At 37.7% G+C, this 18,166-nt stretch overlaps 1 protein-coding gene across 1 annotated transcript in view; it reads left to right on the top strand.

The window, feature by feature from the left end:
- Positions 1–980: 980 nt before the first annotated feature.
- The window catches only part of LOC111341902 (von Willebrand factor D and EGF domain-containing protein), a 29,084-nt gene continuing 11,898 nt past the window's right edge, over positions 981–18,166 (top strand). Inside the window, exons 1-11 of the mRNA XM_088733501.1 lie at positions 981–1,517; positions 5,335–5,388; positions 6,756–7,039; positions 7,621–7,716; positions 9,610–9,927; positions 10,281–10,366; positions 10,795–10,858; positions 11,228–11,479; positions 11,689–11,852; positions 12,538–12,994; positions 15,608–15,879. Coding sequence (XP_088589627.1) covers positions 1,043–1,517; positions 5,335–5,388; positions 6,756–7,039; positions 7,621–7,716; positions 9,610–9,927; positions 10,281–10,366; positions 10,795–10,858; positions 11,228–11,479; positions 11,689–11,852; positions 12,538–12,994; positions 15,608–15,879 — 2,522 coding nt within the window. The 5' untranslated portion in view covers positions 981–1,042. The remainder of the gene's footprint in view (positions 1,518–5,334; positions 5,389–6,755; positions 7,040–7,620; positions 7,717–9,609; positions 9,928–10,280; positions 10,367–10,794; positions 10,859–11,227; positions 11,480–11,688; positions 11,853–12,537; positions 12,995–15,607; positions 15,880–18,166) is intronic.

Here is an 18,166-nt window from a genome sequence, read left to right as displayed (position 1 = left end):
GGTCAATTTCAAAATATCGATTAAAGTGTTTTTTACGCTATGAAAATTCACTTCAAAGGTGTAAATTATGTAAAGTTCACTGTAGGTCGCCTCCAGTATCATAATACGTTGAGCAGCTATCGATGAGTCACGATCTACCCTAGACATAGACATTGTTTAGATATCTATAGATTTAGTTAAATGTCACTAGTGTAATTTTTTATTTAAAGAAAGCATCCGTATAGAACTTTTACTATACAACCACCGGATACAAAAAAGCCGAGAACTTGGTGGGAAAATACTCCTAGACTCAATCAGTGCTGTAATGGCGCGCATATGTTCATGGCAACATGAAATTAGACATTCTCTGTCACTGCCACTTACAGTTTAGCTCCTACGAATGCAAATACGATTAATTACTCCAATGCAACAATGTTAACAGTGTAGTCCAGCATGCTCAGCAAGCAGGATATTGTGGCTTACTAATGTTAGTGATCCAAGAAATTATCTAGTGTACGTTTGTTTCGCTGTTTGTAAACAATTCTTAAACCTCTAGTGTACAGTTTTACACAGTTAGAAACCAAATTACGTAAACATGACAATGACAGACTTTCCACTTTTACAAGCCTTTAATCATTCACGGCAAGATTATAGAAAAGAGTTCTAAGAACTGAGGAGACAGAAGACAACTATCAAAGCTATTGAGAAGGATCTCTTCAGTTTTAATTGTGTGAAAGATCTTGTTAGATTTAGGTTAAGTCACTATTATTGGGCTCCTACCTTTCAGTTCTTTTTTCTTCTCACGCCTCTATATCAGTTGCGTATATCTATGTCAATCAATTCAGAATGGCAGAGTCAACAGTGGCCTTGCCTTCAGTGCAAACGAATAAAAATCCATTATTTCTGCGATAATAGTCGATATTTCCTTTCAGCAGCAGACATAAGTATTGACCAATCGCATTCCAGGGGATTGATATAGGTGGCGGCGTCTTTCTTCCTTAAACAACAGCTCCAACGTATATCATACAGTAAACTGTGCTTATGAAGAACTTTGTCTTCAGATATGAGCTTCGCTGACTTTGCTTTGATCGGCTTCGTTGTGCTCGTGGCCCTTAGTACTATAATTTGCCAGGCGCCTAATGACTGCAGTGACAGTTCATGTTGCTCAGCCTCGACATACATCGAAATTAATGAGCCTCGCCGCAGCATTAATAGTATTTGGAAGGCGGGACAAGTCGCTATATGTGATAGGGTATTGGGATGGAGTTGGTATCGTTTCACAAGCTTTGTTGGTGGAAAAATGCCGGAAAAAAAAATGTTACCTAACCAGTGTGGTACGCACGCTCCCATCTGGTTGAACGGTACTCATCCGAAGAAGATAGGCGAGAATGTTGTTCGCAGAGCATGCATCAATGTTCTAAACATTAATCCAGACGGTTGCTTTGACTCGTTCAACATAAACATTACCAAGTGCCCAGGTGACTATTTCGTGTACTATCTAAGGCCTCCCTGGTATTGTTCAGCAGGTTATTGTGCTGGTAAGTAATTTTTTTCTTCAGCTTTTTGCTTGCTTGCTTTCCTTCTTTTGGAAGGGGGGGGGGGAGGGGCAGCATTCCGGGCTACGCAAGTTGGATAAAGACTTTCATTAATCCCCGAAGTTCTCAAAACAAGTACGCGAGTGCACGAGACGCTTGTGCTTGCGATTGCCATTGTCGCCGCCTGAGTGTAATAGCATGAAAGACATACGTGAGAACTCTAAAGAATTGTTTGGTGGTTTTGATTTAAGCACTGAATAATGAAATTCTAAACACATCGTTGTTTCCAAAACCAACTTTTGAAAGACGAATTATACGCTCACGCAGAGGAATGTGGATCACCTCAGAACAGCTTCCTCAACACGATCGTTGAATGACTCATTCATCGAACTTTATACATTTTCTAGCTGTCCCATGCAGAACTAAAACGTGAAAGCACCAACGTTAAGTCTTCTTGGCTGTGAAACCTTGAAAGCTATTTACCGTCTCACAATAGTGCCGACCGATAGTGTCGGTCCAGTATTGGTCGATATGTTGGCCGATACTCAACCGACACTCGGCCGATATTCGACCGATATGTCGACAGAGCTTGTTTGTTCTAGCAAGCCGACAATTTCCCTGATTATAAAACTTGATAAAACTCGACGTTCTCTTTTATATAGAAGCTCAAAAATAAGATATCGTAAGATAATTTCGGGCAATTAACGACCGACATATCGAACGAGACTCAACCGACATCTGGTCGGCCAAACCCGAAACCAAAGATATTTAAGATGGTAAGACTGTGGCCAGAAAAACAACAACTCAAGTTTGCCCTCCTAAGGTCTTGATAGTATAGAGGAAAAAAACTGCCCAGCAAGGCATCCTTATGAAAGCAGACAGAGTTATCGTTCCTTTATCCTTGAGACTGGACGTCCTGGACAAGAGACACACCTGTCACCTAGACGTTAAAAAATGCCGAGAGAGAGCAAAAAGAGGAGTTTGGTGGCCAGTCCTCAGGAAAGAAATCAAAGACCTCGTTGAGGAATATCCAACCTGCATCAACACTACATTCAATCGAACTGAATCGATGATTCCATCGAAACTTTCGGAACGCCCATCGCAGAAAGTTAGCACAGATTTATTCTACTGGAACGGTCAAGAGTTCGTGCTGGCCCTAGATTACGACCACTGTGAGATCAGAGTACTTCGCTTCTGGACTATGCTTGTCGAAAGATGAAGCTTTCCATCAAACGTCTTCCAAGAATATGGCTTGATCGAAGGCCTCATTTGGCGATGCCCATTTGCTATGATTGACAAATGGTTCATGTTGGATTTGAAGTGGAGGAGTTTCTGAGGGCTTTGACGTCTTCCAGAACGTTATGAGCGTCAAACTTGACAGAAAACAGGGTTCCATAGAGATCACTCAATTTGTTGTTCACAAATCTCGCGAATTTTTAAATTTCAAGATACTAAAGTGAGATATGAACAAGCATCGGCTTAATTTTTTTTCTCTCTCGATGCCATTATCATAACCAAGAACTTTATTATTCCGCCTTAAATGGAAAACAAAACAAATTTTGCAATCCTTTCTTAACCAATGTGAGTTTGCATTGAAACGCTCAAGGCGGCCATGTTTGTTTACCGCTCGCCCGCGAATGCGATCACGTTCGTCGTCGCATATTTCTGTCGCGGATAATTCGCTAGCGTGTACTTCGGAATCCATTCTCCACGCGGTCAAAAAAACCCTTTTGAGCCTCCTTAAAGGCGTTGCAATATGCTCGAAAAGGTAAAGGACAACTGCGTGTAGACGCATTAAGATTCAATTTTTCTTGATTATAATTTCAGGACCGAGTCAGGTGAAAAATCTTAATAATTAAGGAGGCTCGAAAGGGTTTTCAACAATTAACAGCAAGCGCCAATCAGTAAAAGATATCAGGATAATAACTCGACATATGCATAACACTATGTTAGGGCAATCTTTTAAGGGGGGTTCGTCAGGCATTATCTGTCGCCATGGCAACAGTACAGTAGTGCTAAAAGACCCTCTAAAACTCAATTTTTGAAAGATATCTCAAAAACCAAGTCGGTGACCTAGTTTTTTTTTCAAATTTCTTAAACGTCATCACATTCTCTACCTGTATACGTGATATAAAAAAAACTACCTTGTAGAACTTGAATTATTTAGGAAAATGCTGTTTTAAAATGTAAAAAAATTTCCACTAGATAAATTTTTTTAAAATTTTCTTCAGGAATGCGTAATGATGTAAATAATTTGTATACAAAAAATCAGGGTAGGTCACCGAACTAATTTTCGAGATATTAGTTCATCAACTTAGCAAGATTTATTTCTGGTTTTTGCAATTCTAGCTTACACTTTTATATCCGGTCACGCGTTTTTAACTATATCGCTAACTCACAGGTTCATTTTCTCGAGGACGAGTTCGTGTCCGCGCGATTACTCGATTAAGTCAAACTCAGTGGAAATTAGGGTTTCGTATACGTCAGTAATTTGTTGGTCGTCGCAGATTTCGCGAATTTCTATGATTTTCGAGGTACTAGAGGTATGAACAAGACTTGGCTTCATTTTTCTTTTTTTTCTCTTTGCCACTGCCATAACCGTGAACTTTCATTATTCCATTTAAATGGAAAACAAAACAAATTTTGCAATCCTTTCTTAACAAATGCGAGTTTGCCTTTTCGTAGTTGTAATTTACAGTGTATCGAGGGAAATATCAACAATCTTTCTCACAAGTTTAAGATGAATATTTTATTTTAATTTTACCGTCTGTTGTTGAATTAGAATTAATTTAAAGTCTCATCTACATTTTTACGATCCCTTGTTTACTGAAAATTATGTTGATTTTTAGAGCAACATTTACACTTCTCCATTTCTGTTCATAAAACTGTCAATGTTTACAATCCTGGATCCAACAATGATTTCATTTTCCTTCTCATCTTCCAATGAGTTGTTTAGGAAAGTTCTCGGTCATTTCATTTTATTAGGAGTCAAATACAATGCGAAACAAATCGTAGCACTCAGAGGTATCCACTTAAATTTCTCGCGGAACAAAGTAAGACCTACCGAATGCACTCGACACGACTTTATTGATGGGGTGTCGACTTCACCATTCTCCTTTGGCTCGTTAAATAAAATTTTTAATCACCACTTTCGGCAAGAACCCTGCCATCCGAACATTTTCCTACCTGCTTTCAAGAAGTAAACTTTCTATTTTTGTTTCTCAAATAACCACTTCCGCTGGAAACAATAGAGCTAGAGGTACCCGGCAGTTTTGAAACGCTCATGGCGGCCATGTTTGTTTACAACTCGCCCGCGGATCTGATCGCGCGCGCCATCGCTTATTTCTATCGCGAGTAATAAGCTTGCGTGTATCTTGGAATCCATTCTCCCCGCGGTCAAAAAACCCTTTCGAGCCTCCTTAAGTGCAATATTCTTTGCCGTCATCGTTTCATATGTTCTCCGTATACATATTAAATCAGTCTTAAGGTGGTCCTCCTGTACTACCATGTGAGTTTGTGATTTTATGTCGCCTTCAATAGACCTAACCCGATCAACTCACGTACCCAAATGAAGAATGTTTTGATGAAATCTCTCGTCTCGTGTAGAAAGGTTTAGACCTTTATGTCACAACCCTCGTACCCCGCTTTTGGCTGACCTCATTTTATGACCGATTTCAGCTCAGGCGTGTGGCAAAATAAATCGATTTCGGCAATGAAATTCTAATTTTGTCGTACATGCAACTCACGGTAGCCCCTCTTTTCTTATATTAAGAAATCCCTTTTTATAAATCTATGTATAATTCTTTTTTTGTGTTTTTAGGCAACAAGGAGCCTTGCCCCTATGGAAAAGAAGGGAAGCCACCAGAATGCTACGGTATGTCACATACATAAATCTATTTAGTATTAGCTAAAATGATGAAATTGACATCACAGCCATAGGCTAATTAATAACAAAGTGAATTTAAATCCAATATATCTACTTCACTCGAGAGCAAAGTGCATTAAAGAAGGACTGTCAAACTAAAATAATATGTATCTACATATAAGTTTCCTGCGTGTTTAGCCGCGAGTTTTTTAAATTTTCAAGATTGTTTTTCCGTTCTATCCCGATTAAGATAGATCTTTCGGAGCTCTAAATGAAAAGAAATTAGTTTTGGGGTTGGCGATTTGGCGATACTAGTAATTCATTCTCAAGCGTGATGCGAATTATGGCTGAAAACAAAACTGAGTTTTTTTTACTTCAAGTGGGACTTTGCGACGGTGAGAACTCTTCATCAGAACTGCAAAAATTATTTTAAAGTGTTGATATGTCCCAAAAGTGTCGAGCAATAGCAGCATTTGTTTTTAAATCGTACAATTTTCAGAATTTTCTAGCAAAACAAAGCTACGAAATTTTCTAGACGTAATTTCCAATAAATAATAATTCAAGCAGGGTACACCTACCACACTGGTCTTGTAAATGCAATATATTTGTAGTTTTTTTCGCTTTGCTTTTTGAACGGTTGTTTTGATTTATTTTCAAGTGTTGATGTTTCCCTAAACTATCGTTCAATAGAAGGATTTGATTCTAAAGCACTACAATGTCAGAAAATTAAAAATTTTCGACCTAAACCTACACAATTTTCAGGCCGTACGTGAACAATGATTTAAGCACGCTTTAGCTGTGGGTATGTTCAGTTATGAATGCACTTGGGAATTCCAGAGAGTACTCACGAAGCTGGAGTTGCTTTCGGCGCTGCACCTCGAGCAACTGTTTCGCTTCTCTCTCGCTCCTCAAACCTGCCACCTACATCCTTGACTCGATATACGCACGCTAAAAATGGATAAATTCTTTAATATAGACCGTTTTCAAAAACATTTCAAATTGAAAATGTATACAAAATATATAAATATTTAATTTTTCCATTAACAAAGTGTTAACAGAACAAGTTTTTATGAACATTTTTGAAAAGGAAAGTACAATATAGGTGAAGTTTTTGTTTTACCTTGGCACAATAGCTAAAAAGGTATCGTTTTATTGATGCGAAAGATTCATGCATAGTCCATCACCTTTTGGATGAGAAAAATGACTGGTTTCAAATTGCATTGTTTTTGAAAGTGGATATATATATAGAGAGACATGCTTACATATTCATATAACTATAGATTTGGAATGATATGGTGATATTTAAGGTGTTTTGATTAACAGTTCAGCTTAACATATAAATCAAGATCACGTTGGCATTGTTCTAATTTCATCAGACTTACCGAAGGAATTCTCTAGTGATAACATCAATAATCCAGAAATTGTCGCCCAAGAAAGCATGAACGTCTCAGTAACTTTACTTTGTAAAGCCAACGTTCTTAACGGAATCGCCAGCTGGAGAAATGTGACTTATAAGATAGAATGGTTTGCTGAGGGAAAGTCATTACAAGTAGAGACTATCTGCGGTGGTATTCCGCCCGGAAGCCTTAACGAAAAAGCTTGTCCAGATGGCACTCTCGTCTCCAAACTGCCTGGCTCTAAATACAAGATAGGAACCTGGGTAAGAACCGTCGAAATAGTATGCATTTTGCATTCTCTGCCCCTTAAAAACTATGGGAATACCATGCAGCCAAAACTAGTTATTTTAGAGGATATGGAGTGTTTTATAGCGGTAATAAGTGAAATGTTTAAGATAGCGTGCGTGCTCTCTTGGGTCGATAGATGATTTTAGATGAAAACATGTAAAATCGGTTGTGACGCATGCTAACAGTACTTTCTGGAAAATATTAACTGAGTCTAAGGTTTGCTTACCATTTTCTGATTCTCGCAGCCCTGTCTGTAGGTTGCTACATAGTTGCACAGTTTTCTGCCCTTCCCAAACCTTCCAGATTATGTGTTTGGGAACACATACATTCAAATCCAACTTTTAGTCCAATCAGTGTTTCGTAAGAATACGTGCAACAATAGAAATATATCGTGAATTAGGCGCTGGAGTCTCAAGATGATTTTAAAATTGTTATACCAGGTTAAGTTGCTCTCTTGCGTTACCAAGAATATCTTATGGCGATAAAAAAATTTCAAGAAGTGTAAATTGTTATATATGGAGCTTGTCTCTGTCCCTGCTTGTTTTTTTGCTAACAGATATCATGCAATGTCTCTGCAATATTTACAACTTCGCCGAAAAACGTGTGGTCGCCCTCAAAAGCTGTACGGGAACCCTTTTTTGCAGGCATTCAGGTAAGCCATCCCTTCTCCTTTAATATTGATTTCTCTGTTCCTCGACTGGTTGAGTACTTAAAACAGTTTCAATGAAATTACTCTAACTTTTATTGTTATGTTTATTATTATGATGGTTATTATTATTACTATTATCGTTGTTTTACAATTATATATTACTATTCTTACTGTTATTATTTTTATCATTATGAAGTTATCTTCATATTATTTCATTATTACCATCAGGGCTATTAATGGTAATGTTTACAATCATGAGAAAAATAATGATGAAAAAAGATAGTGACAATAATAATGATGATATTTGAAATTTCTATAAACATGTCGTTATTATCAAATGTCCACGAAATGGTTTTATAGATACATGTATTACGACAAAAACTGACTGTGTTAAGAAGGGTCCCACAGTGTAGTTGAAGTTCTAACATATCAATAGATGGGATTCATAATTGTCTATCAAACTTTTTGTACAGTTGTTAAAACAATGCTCCTCTAAATGTTCAGCGATATTACGATAATCTCGTATCATTGGACATGATGCAACCTGATCAAAGACAACTAATGCGATGGTCAAGCAAGATTTTCGAGGGAATTTCCCTCAAAAGAATTTACTTAAAACTCTCGATCATTTCTGGTATGGTCCGCTACATTGCCTGACGAGAGTACCTTTTTCCAAACAAGTTAACACACAGTCTTCAGAGCTTTTAGTGTATCTTTAAATAAATCTCTTGCCCATCTGCATGCGTTTCCTTAGCATATCAACTTCTTGACATCATCTGGCCATTTCACAATTCTTCAAGGGAGCAAAGGCCTTAAGATGTTAATTGTAATTTCAAGTGCAATTTGGGAAATATCAGAACGAGTAGATTTTTCAAAGGCTAACCGAACTGCACGAGCTCGTAGAGCGAGTGCAATTTGAAGTCCTTGGAAAAATGTATGAATGCCGATCCATCCCAAATTGCACGAAAAAAAGGCATGATTACTAGTTCATGATATAGAAGCGAAAATTTAACTCTGTTTTAATCTTTAGCTGCTTTTATCTCATGTCATAGCTTTACGGATTCGGCCGATTGCCTTTGGCTTGTTGCCGGAAAGTTGCTGGAGTAGTTGTGCTTTTCCCTCAAGAACTTAAAACGTCTGTCAATAATGATCGAGCGTTTGCCTTCTTTCTCTGTTAGCTATCGTTCGACAGCAGTAACCATTAGAAAGCTATCACTCTTGTAGTTTTTCCTGTCTTTCATGCGAGCTATTGCGTATAACTCCTCGAAAATTCTCTTCAGGGTCTCCGGCTCATGTTTTCATCGCCCATTTTGGAAGCCGTCTTTTAGCCAGTCGTGGTTTTTCTTTGTTAGGTGGGCCTATTTTTCCCGCTCCGGACTGCCGCCATGATCCTTCGCAAGAAAAAAGATGCATGGAACGGACTTACAAAGTTCATAGCTTTTGGACAATGTCAGCTAGATAGTTGCAAAAAGCCGAAGAAGTCAGTCAAATCAGAGGAAAAATTGAACGACCCTCTTGGGTTTATTGTGCTACAAACACTGTGGCTTTCTTTCCCGGCTCTCGACAAGTCATCCTGATTCTTATTTTTGAAGGGAAATCCTTTTGCTATATTATAAATCCCATATTGACTAAAACTTGTTTGGTCAATTAGGTACATTAGGGATATTAGCCTTGTTCTTTTTTTGTACGTTTTTATTGATCTCGACTTCGTCTCGGTCCATCCGATCAATATCCAGCCATCTTGACCTCACGTTTGGTCAATAACGCATATTTCTTAGAATATCTATTATATGGCGTGTGTTGCGTCGCTCTGGGATTTAAACCTTGAAAATCACGTTCTTGACTCTAGGAATTCAGTAATTATTGTAATACCCAAACAAGTTTTGCTCTCTCTAGGTATATCCTAGGACTACCTTATTGCAAATGCAAACATGTTCCCTTAGCATCCAGACGATAACTTTGACACCGAAAATACCAGCTCGTAAAAATCAAAATGGCCAGTGGCCAATGGTCTCTTTCTGGCTCCCAGAAGAAATACAACTGGTTGACGAAAAGCAATGCGGGGTCCTGTTGGAAGGCACAAGAAATGTTACCATAGCAATAAAGGCAACTTGTCCAGATGGTATTGTTACAGAAGGTCTAAAAGCCATAGTTCCACTGATGGACGTCCACAGTACGGTTTGGAATCCAAAAACAGGACTTCCAACTATATGGGTATGTAAAGGAAATATTTCTGCGGACAACAGCCATACAATTATGTTGATACACCTATGTTTGGAATACTTTTGATGAAATCTACAGTCGTCAATGTGGCAGGTTTATAACCCACATCATTAGATGTGTTCTTATGATTTTCCAACTATAGAGGTTTTGCACAGCAGCCATGTTGGATGGCAGGAACTATAGATTATTTTTCCCATGGGAAAAATTTTTCTTTCTTATGCAAAATATTTTCATTGTTCCTGCCATCCAACATGGCTGTTGTGGAAAACCTCTATTCTAAGGTCTTGATACATACCTGCCTTGTATCTAATGATCATTTCATTTTTTCAACAACTCTCTTTCAGGTCACTGTCCTGAAGCCAAAGGGAGATAACATACAGACTTGTACCTCAATCACAGATCCTCATATAACTGCTCTTGGAACTAATGGGTTTGTAACAACAATTAGAACATCCTTCTTCATCTTCTTTTTTTAATCAAATTGCTACGTGTGAACATAGGTTTTTTTTTTCACCAAGACTGGTAAAACTATTTGTGAATTTAATTGATTGGTGCAAGAAAGTAATTGTTTCTTACAATTTATTAGCTTTTAGTATTCTAGGACTTGAATCGCTAAAATAAGTATTCCTTCATCCCCCTTAAACCTGATGGAAAATTTGCACTGAGGACTCCGAGAACAAAAATATGTGTAACGGGGAAGGCTGGGGAAACCAGTCCCTTTCAAGTTTGATGAGTAACCTAGTCCCAGTGTAATCGAGGGAGAGTGAACGATGGAGTATGAGTCACTTTTAAAGCATACAGAGTCATCACGCTACGTTGATGAACTAAGAAAAGGAACAACTTTTCCTCACATGCTAGATATTTCCATTTCATGGGTCTCGGTGACTTTATTCTTTACAAGAACATGGAGAGAAACTTTGAGGTAAGAATTTGTGGTTTTACTGGGCATGGAGCTTGTATTTTGGCCTCTAGTTTCAAAATGAACCTTACGGCATAACCTTAGAATCGAAACAATCGCAAAAGAGCTTTATGGAAAATGAAAACAGAGAAAAGATAATTTTTCCTGTAGGCGCTCATCAAATTCTATTTTGGTTAAACAATAGTGAAAGGTTTTCTTTTATTTCAACTTTTGCATATATTTATATGACATACGAAACACAAACACAGTCAAACAAGGTACAGGTCCAGCTTAATTAGTATACTATCAATTTAAACCACAGGCTTTTGTTTGCTTGTATCTCTTGGAGTTGATGGAAAGATTGGCAATTGTGTCCTGTTGTTATATCTATAGGTTCAAACACGGCAATGGGCTTGTGACAATAAGCCATTTCCAAAAGGTGGACACAATGGAGCAGGAAGAATTAGTTGCAACTGTGGTGCAGTCCTCAGGGATCACAATGACGTAATTGAGTTCAGCTGTTGTAACGATCGTATGACTCGGGACAAGACAACGCCCATTACCGTAAAAATACGTAGCAAGAAATGCTTATCACCAGGGATATCCATAAAAAGGGTTATACCCGGAGTAAATGGCAAATATGAGGTAAGTACATGATTGAGCCTCGGGAAAGATCATCTCTTTTTTTTTTTCAAAAAATGTTCAATGGATTTCAAAGCCAAAAACAAATAAAATTAAAAGTGACTTTTGATCGTGACTACAAAATGTCAGATCGTCGGATTGGTATGTTTTACTTTCCCCTACGTAGTTCAAAGTATGCAGTTACATTTTTGACTTTCTCTAATTTTATAAAGGTACTGTTTCCGTCGGGTGCAAAAGTAGTAATAAGAAGAAATTACTATGGACTTGATATTGTCATCCAGACGCCGAGAGCAGTTGACACAAACCAAGAAAGAGGACTGTGCATGTACCCTGGACCTTACAACAAATATATAACTGACGCAGGTTTCAAAGAAAGGTATGAAAAGAGAATCTCAATAAACATCGGTCTACTAAATTATTTTAATTTTCCAATTTTATAATCATATATGGCAGTAATGCAGATTTATTGTAGAAGTTGCCTCTTCCCATCTCTGGTTTATCTTGGCTCGCACAATTGAAAGCTTGTTAGGTGTCATTTTTGCTCCGCGCCCATAAAGTGCCCAGTATCCGATCAGCATATATGGCTTCTTAAAAACGAACACTTCCTTTCTATATTAAAGCAAATATTGGTAACCAAGGTGCCTACTTTGTCACTGCACGTGTTTTCTGCAGCGAGGTTTGATGATGAACTTACTTCGATCCGTTTCTGCATTAAAACATCAAACACGCTTTGTAAAGTTCGTACTTGTTAATAATCTAAAAGCTCCTAATATCAGCTTTGGTTTTGCCCATGAAGAGGCAAATTTAAGAGGAGCTTAAGGGATGTTTAGAATTTTATCACTTAAAAAATACTGCGTCAGCACTTTTTTTTCCAGATTTCAAAGCTTATGACTTCTAAAGTGAAGTTGGTTTTCTTTTTGGATTTTGATAGTCCTTGATGACTTGTTCTACCAAGTTACTACCGCAAGTCACATACAAATTTCAGCTGCTTATGAAGACTCCGTCGTAAATTTTAGGACTTTTTTAACACCTTCTGAAGGCATTTTACTCTCATTTTTCAGGCTAGAGGTCGGTAGAAGCTACTTTGATACGCTACCTGTAGATGTTCAAGATAAGGAAGTGATATATTCCTCAGCATGTTTATGCCGAAAAGAGGAAGAGGGAAAAGGTCCCCCGCCTTCCTGCCAAAGTGTTTTCGAAGCTGCTTTCCCCACACTTGTGAAAAACAATAATATGGCCACACTAAGGCCTCAACCCTCACCTTCTAGCTTATGTGACAGATATAAAAGAGATATACATTTCTGGGATGATATCACTGATGAAGATATACAAGTCTACAAGCGAACACTTCATTTACATCCTCGGTTGAAGAGATCAGTAGCCAACAAACAAGTTTCAAAGGAAAACGCTACGCGTTATTGTGCTACGAGAATATCCGATACAGAGCTTGGAAAGCTTTGTGCAAAGGTCGGCGTCAATGTTCAGCAGCTAGTTAATACTTGTTCGTTAGATGTTGAGGTGAGTCAGCAACTGTAAACGAGTTTATGGTACTTAAAGGAATTGATAGCCGAAAATTTGCTTTCTGGAAATGGGTAGCATTCATTATTATGATAACAACTACGCTGTCTATTCATTATTATGATAACAGCTACGTTGTCTATTCTAATTCTGTTTAGGTTACTCCATTTCCTAGCGAATGCTTTCCGGAAGAAGAAAAATCGTGGAAGCGCTGATTTTTAGGAAATCACCACAATCTGTGTATCGGGAATTCAATCTATTTCTATGGAGAACTCCAATAAATTATAATAGAAGGCGTAGATAAAAAGAAAAGAAAATACATTTTACAGAAACTATCAATTTCACAGCTAATGCGGCTTTACAATCGTATTATTGACTCTTTGAGTAAGTATGAAACACTATCCGATAATTAATTTGGATAACAATGGGTATATATATTGATTAATCTATAGCCTTTCACACGATTAACCACCAAATTTTACCTACCTGATGAGCTTCGTCAATATGGTTTCCGTGGTGTTGCATTTAACTGGCTTGAAGACTATCTAAACAATAGACAACATTTTTTTCAGTTTAATGGACTTAACTCATCCAATACAATACAATACAAAATTCTTTACTTAACTCATCCCATTCATACATACATACATAGGTTAATTGGCCACTCCCCAGAGGGGCTTTTCAGGGCCAAAACCGACCCATCCCACCCAAGGGAGCACATCCACCACACAGTGATCCCGTGCGTGGGAAACTAACGTCTTCTACCCCTAACCCTGCAGGAGACGGGGCCTACGGTTTATTCGTCCTTATCCGAGAAGACTAGAATATCTATCCATTTCTTGATTATAGAAAGGTAGAAAATTCTCCTCACTTATTTCAAGACCATGAGTATTGGTCCGGCAGGGGCTCGAACCCTCGACCTCCCGCACAACACAATCCGGCGCTCTAACCAATTGAGCTAACCGGGAGGCACTTATTCAAATATCAAGTGTGGTGTACCCCAGGGCTCCATTCTTGGTCCTCTGCTCTTTCTAATTTACATCAATGACAAGTATGATGTCTCACATGTGTTAGACTTCATTCTTTTTGCTGATGATACAAACATCTTTTTCTCTCATAAAAATGTGAATTTTATCGAGTTAACCTTGAATGAAGAATTACTTAACGTAACAGACTGATGCCGAGCTAATAAGCTTTCGATAAATATCATAAAATCAAATATCATGGTTTTCAAACTTAGACAGAAAAGGGAACTCTTAACTTTAAACTAGAAATTAACTAATGTACTATTGATCGAGTTAGGAGTGTACGTTTTTAGGTGGCATTCTCGACAAAAACTTGTTATGGAAACTGCACATTGCTAACATCGCTAGGAAAGTTTCGAAATCCATTGGTAGAATCTATAAAGCTAGTCTCCGCCTACCTACTTCAGCTTCATGTACATTGTACAACAGTCTTGTTTATCTTTACTTAATTTATTGCATTACGGTATGGGGCTCCCCCTATCCATCCAACTTGAAACGTATTGCCCCACTCCAGAAAAAGGAGGTACGAATTATATCAAGAAGTAATTTTAACACTCATATTAAACCTATATTCAAGCCGTTGAAAATTCTAAATCTATACAATATATATCGATTTCAGATAGGAAACTGATTATGATTATGTTCAAGATAGGCCGTCTTCCTGAAGCTCTCAAAAGAATATTCTCGTTGTCGAGTTGCAATCATTGCTATTACGCCAGAAAATGTACTTCTTTTTGCATATCACATTGCAGAGCAAATATCAAACAGTTTTCGTTATGTTTCCAAGAGCCTAAATTTTTTAATTCTCTAAATATAGAAATCCAAAATGTTGACACACTTTCAAGTCTAAAATGCGAACATTACTCCTTAATTGAATCCCCTCTTATTACCTTATTGTTTATCTACTTGTATTTTCTTAAGCTGCTTAAGTATATGTTTCTTTGAGTGCTATTGTTGTCGTTGTTTTATATGTTTGTTTGTGTGTTCTTCCTTTTTAACCTAATATACTTTGTTCCTAACTCACGCCAAAACACTGATACCTCACTTCTGTAAAATATGGCTTCCCTACGGGTTTCCTCGCAACATGTTAAATCTTCAGTTATATTATATCAAAGTATATGTAATTCCTTTCATTTCTACTGATGTATTATAAATTAAAAAAAAAAAAATAGCAAAATAAGCAATACAATACAATACACAGATTTCAACAAGGACACGTTAAAAAGTTTAATATTTCACAAGTTTTCTACTTAAAAAATCAGCGATTCTATTGAATAAACATGTTTCCTGATAGTTACCTAATAGCTCTAAGTTATTATGATAAGAAAGCAAAGCTAATAATGAACGGAGATAGTTCCTAATTAGAGACGTGAGCCCTCGAACGTCCTTATTCTTAGCTAATCAACTAAGGAGGGCATTGATTAAGAGACCGTGAAGTTCTTCGCTATTATCACTCTTTTTAGTATAGTTTTGTCGTTCTGTGTTCAATGCGCATCTATTTACTTGCATAGTTTTTTTGTTTTTGTTTTTGTTTTTTTTATATGTAGTATGTTTTATCGTTGTTTTTCTCTCTCTGCTTTTCTAAAAGCTCACTGGAGACTTCTCCTTTGCAAGTGGCAGTGTGTCATTGTTAGTCGAACAGTGTGGAGTACTAGGAGCCAAATATCTATCCATACTTGCTAACGGAAGTCGTGAAATAGATCCTGTTGCTGAAGCATTTGTTAAACAGGTGGCGGAGCTGCTATGTCCAAATGATTGTACATTCAATGGAAAATGTGTCAATGGCTCATGTGTTTGTTACAAAGACTACACAGCTTCTGACTGTTCGATGTCCATTTATCAGAAACCTGAAATTTACAGGTAGAACGCTGCGCACACTTCTGTCTTAATCCAAACCCATATTTTTTGCCACCTGATACTCTTCTCGATACTTTCCTGTTTTTCGAAAACGGAATGGGAATGGGGAAGGGAAGATTGCGGTGGCTCTCAAGGGCCATCCACCTACAAAAATTTTCATGACTTTATCGCGCGATAAGTTTTGCTAAGTCCATTCACTCAAAAAATTTGCAATTAGCATTATCGCGCGATAGAACAACTTATCGCGCGATAGAACACTGCATCGCGCGATAGAATACTGGATCGCGCGATAGAACACTGCATCGCGCGATAGAACACTGCATCGCGCGATAGAACACTGCATCGCGCGATAGAATACTGGATCGCGCGATAGAACAACTTATCGCCCGATAGAACAACTTATCGCGCGATAGAACAACTTATCACTCGATAGAACAACTTATCCCGCTATAGATAATACTATCGCGCGATTATTTTATTTCTAGCTCCCATGGCCCCATGACCATTAGCACGTGGTCACATCCCTAGCAAGATGGCGGACCAAGTTTCGAAGGTGAGTAATTGTCCAAGAAATAAAGACTTTTATTCTTGATTTTTGAGCAAGAGACGGTAATCTTTGGGTTAAATGAAATTATATCTCTATGCTTTCTACGCCTTATATTCATAAACAATCTTTCACCTTTAGGCCTCACGGAACAGCGTACGCACGTGAGCTAAGGAAAATTTCAGACAAGGGCAGATGACGTCCCTTGTTGTGTTTACTTCTCCTCTCTACGCTTTTAAAACTTTACCGTTGAATATCTTATCAAAACACAAAGTCTCTGGTAGTTTAATACTTAAATCGCGAAGACTGCAACGGAGTTAAGGATTCTATTCTTTTAATGTTTTTCTTTTCATCGACTTAGTGGTAGAAATGCTATTTTTTCGTACTGTTTTGTCATTCACTGCGCGTGGTGTTTATTATTTGGAATTTCGAAACGAACAAGTTCAAGAATTGGCATTGTAGTTTCAAGGAAAATTGAGGTTTGGAGTCCACTGTTGTTCCTATGAAAGTTATTTTCATGTTTTTGACGCGCGCTCGAGATGTCATGGAGGAATGAAATATATCGACTGAGCTGAGTAAAGCAAGCGCGCGATGCTCGAGGTAAGATTATAAATTAGGTTATCTTGACCCTATCTTGGGGGTGATGGTGGTAATGGGTCAATTAGCTTACATTCAATATCGCCCACCTGAGATCGAGAGTGAACTCCGGTTTATTCGTGAACAGGAACCAAGAGCAGTTTATCAATCACTTCTCGGGTACTCGTCGGTACTATTGATGCTGTTTAACTAATATCGATTGTTAAATCAATGCTTATTTCTTTTGGGCGCTTTGAATGTGGAGGATCGACCAATACACTGATTCCTTTTAGACCACACTGCATATTCAATAATTTGTGTTGTAAATTGTCATGCAAGACTGTAGCTTAGTAGAATATTAAAAAAAAAAACACGGAAATGCTGTCACTTCACTACAGCAGTTTAAGACCATAATAAATGTAATATTAATTTTAACTACATGTAGATTATATCATTACACTGTTGCACATGTATAATTTAACATATAATTAGCAGTAGGTAACTTTTAATGTGATAAATATAGGACTTGTGCATAGGTGTTCTTGTACACAATAAGTGAATCATTTTGTACAGGAAGGGAATGACATGTCGAGCGCGCGTCAAAAACATGAAAATAACTTTCATAGGAACAACAGTGGACTCCAAACCTCAATTTTCCTTGAAACTACAATGTCAATTCTTGAACTTGTTCGTTTCAAAATTCCAAATAATAAACACCACGCGCAGTGAATGACAAAACAGTACAAAAAAATAGCATCTCTACAACTAAGTTGATGAAATGAAAAAAATTAAAACGGTAGAATCCTTAACTCCGTTGCAGTCTTCGCGGTTTAAGTATTAAACTACCAGAGACTTTGTGTTTTGATAAGATATTCAACGGTGAAGTTTTAAAAGCGTAGAGGGGAGAAGTAAACAAGGGACGTCATCTGCGCATGTTTGAAATTTTCCTTAACTCAAGTGCGTACTCTGTTCCGTGAGGCCTAAAGGTGAAAGATTGTTTATGAATGTAAGGCGTAGAAAGCATAGAAATATAATTTCATTTAACCCAAAGATTACCGTCTCTTGATCAAAAAATCAAGAATAAAAGTCTTTATTTCTTGGACAATTACTCACCTTCGAGACTTGGTCCGCCATCTTGCTATGGATGTGACCACGTGCTAATGGTCGTGG

The sequence above is a fragment of the Stylophora pistillata genome, chromosome 9, assembly GCF_964205215.1.
Source record: "Stylophora pistillata chromosome 9, jaStyPist1.2, whole genome shotgun sequence".
NCBI classification, from domain to species: domain Eukaryota; kingdom Metazoa; phylum Cnidaria; class Anthozoa; order Scleractinia; family Pocilloporidae; genus Stylophora; species Stylophora pistillata.
The sequence above is the reverse complement of the archived record's forward strand: the minus strand, read 5'-3'. Positions and strand labels throughout refer to the sequence as shown.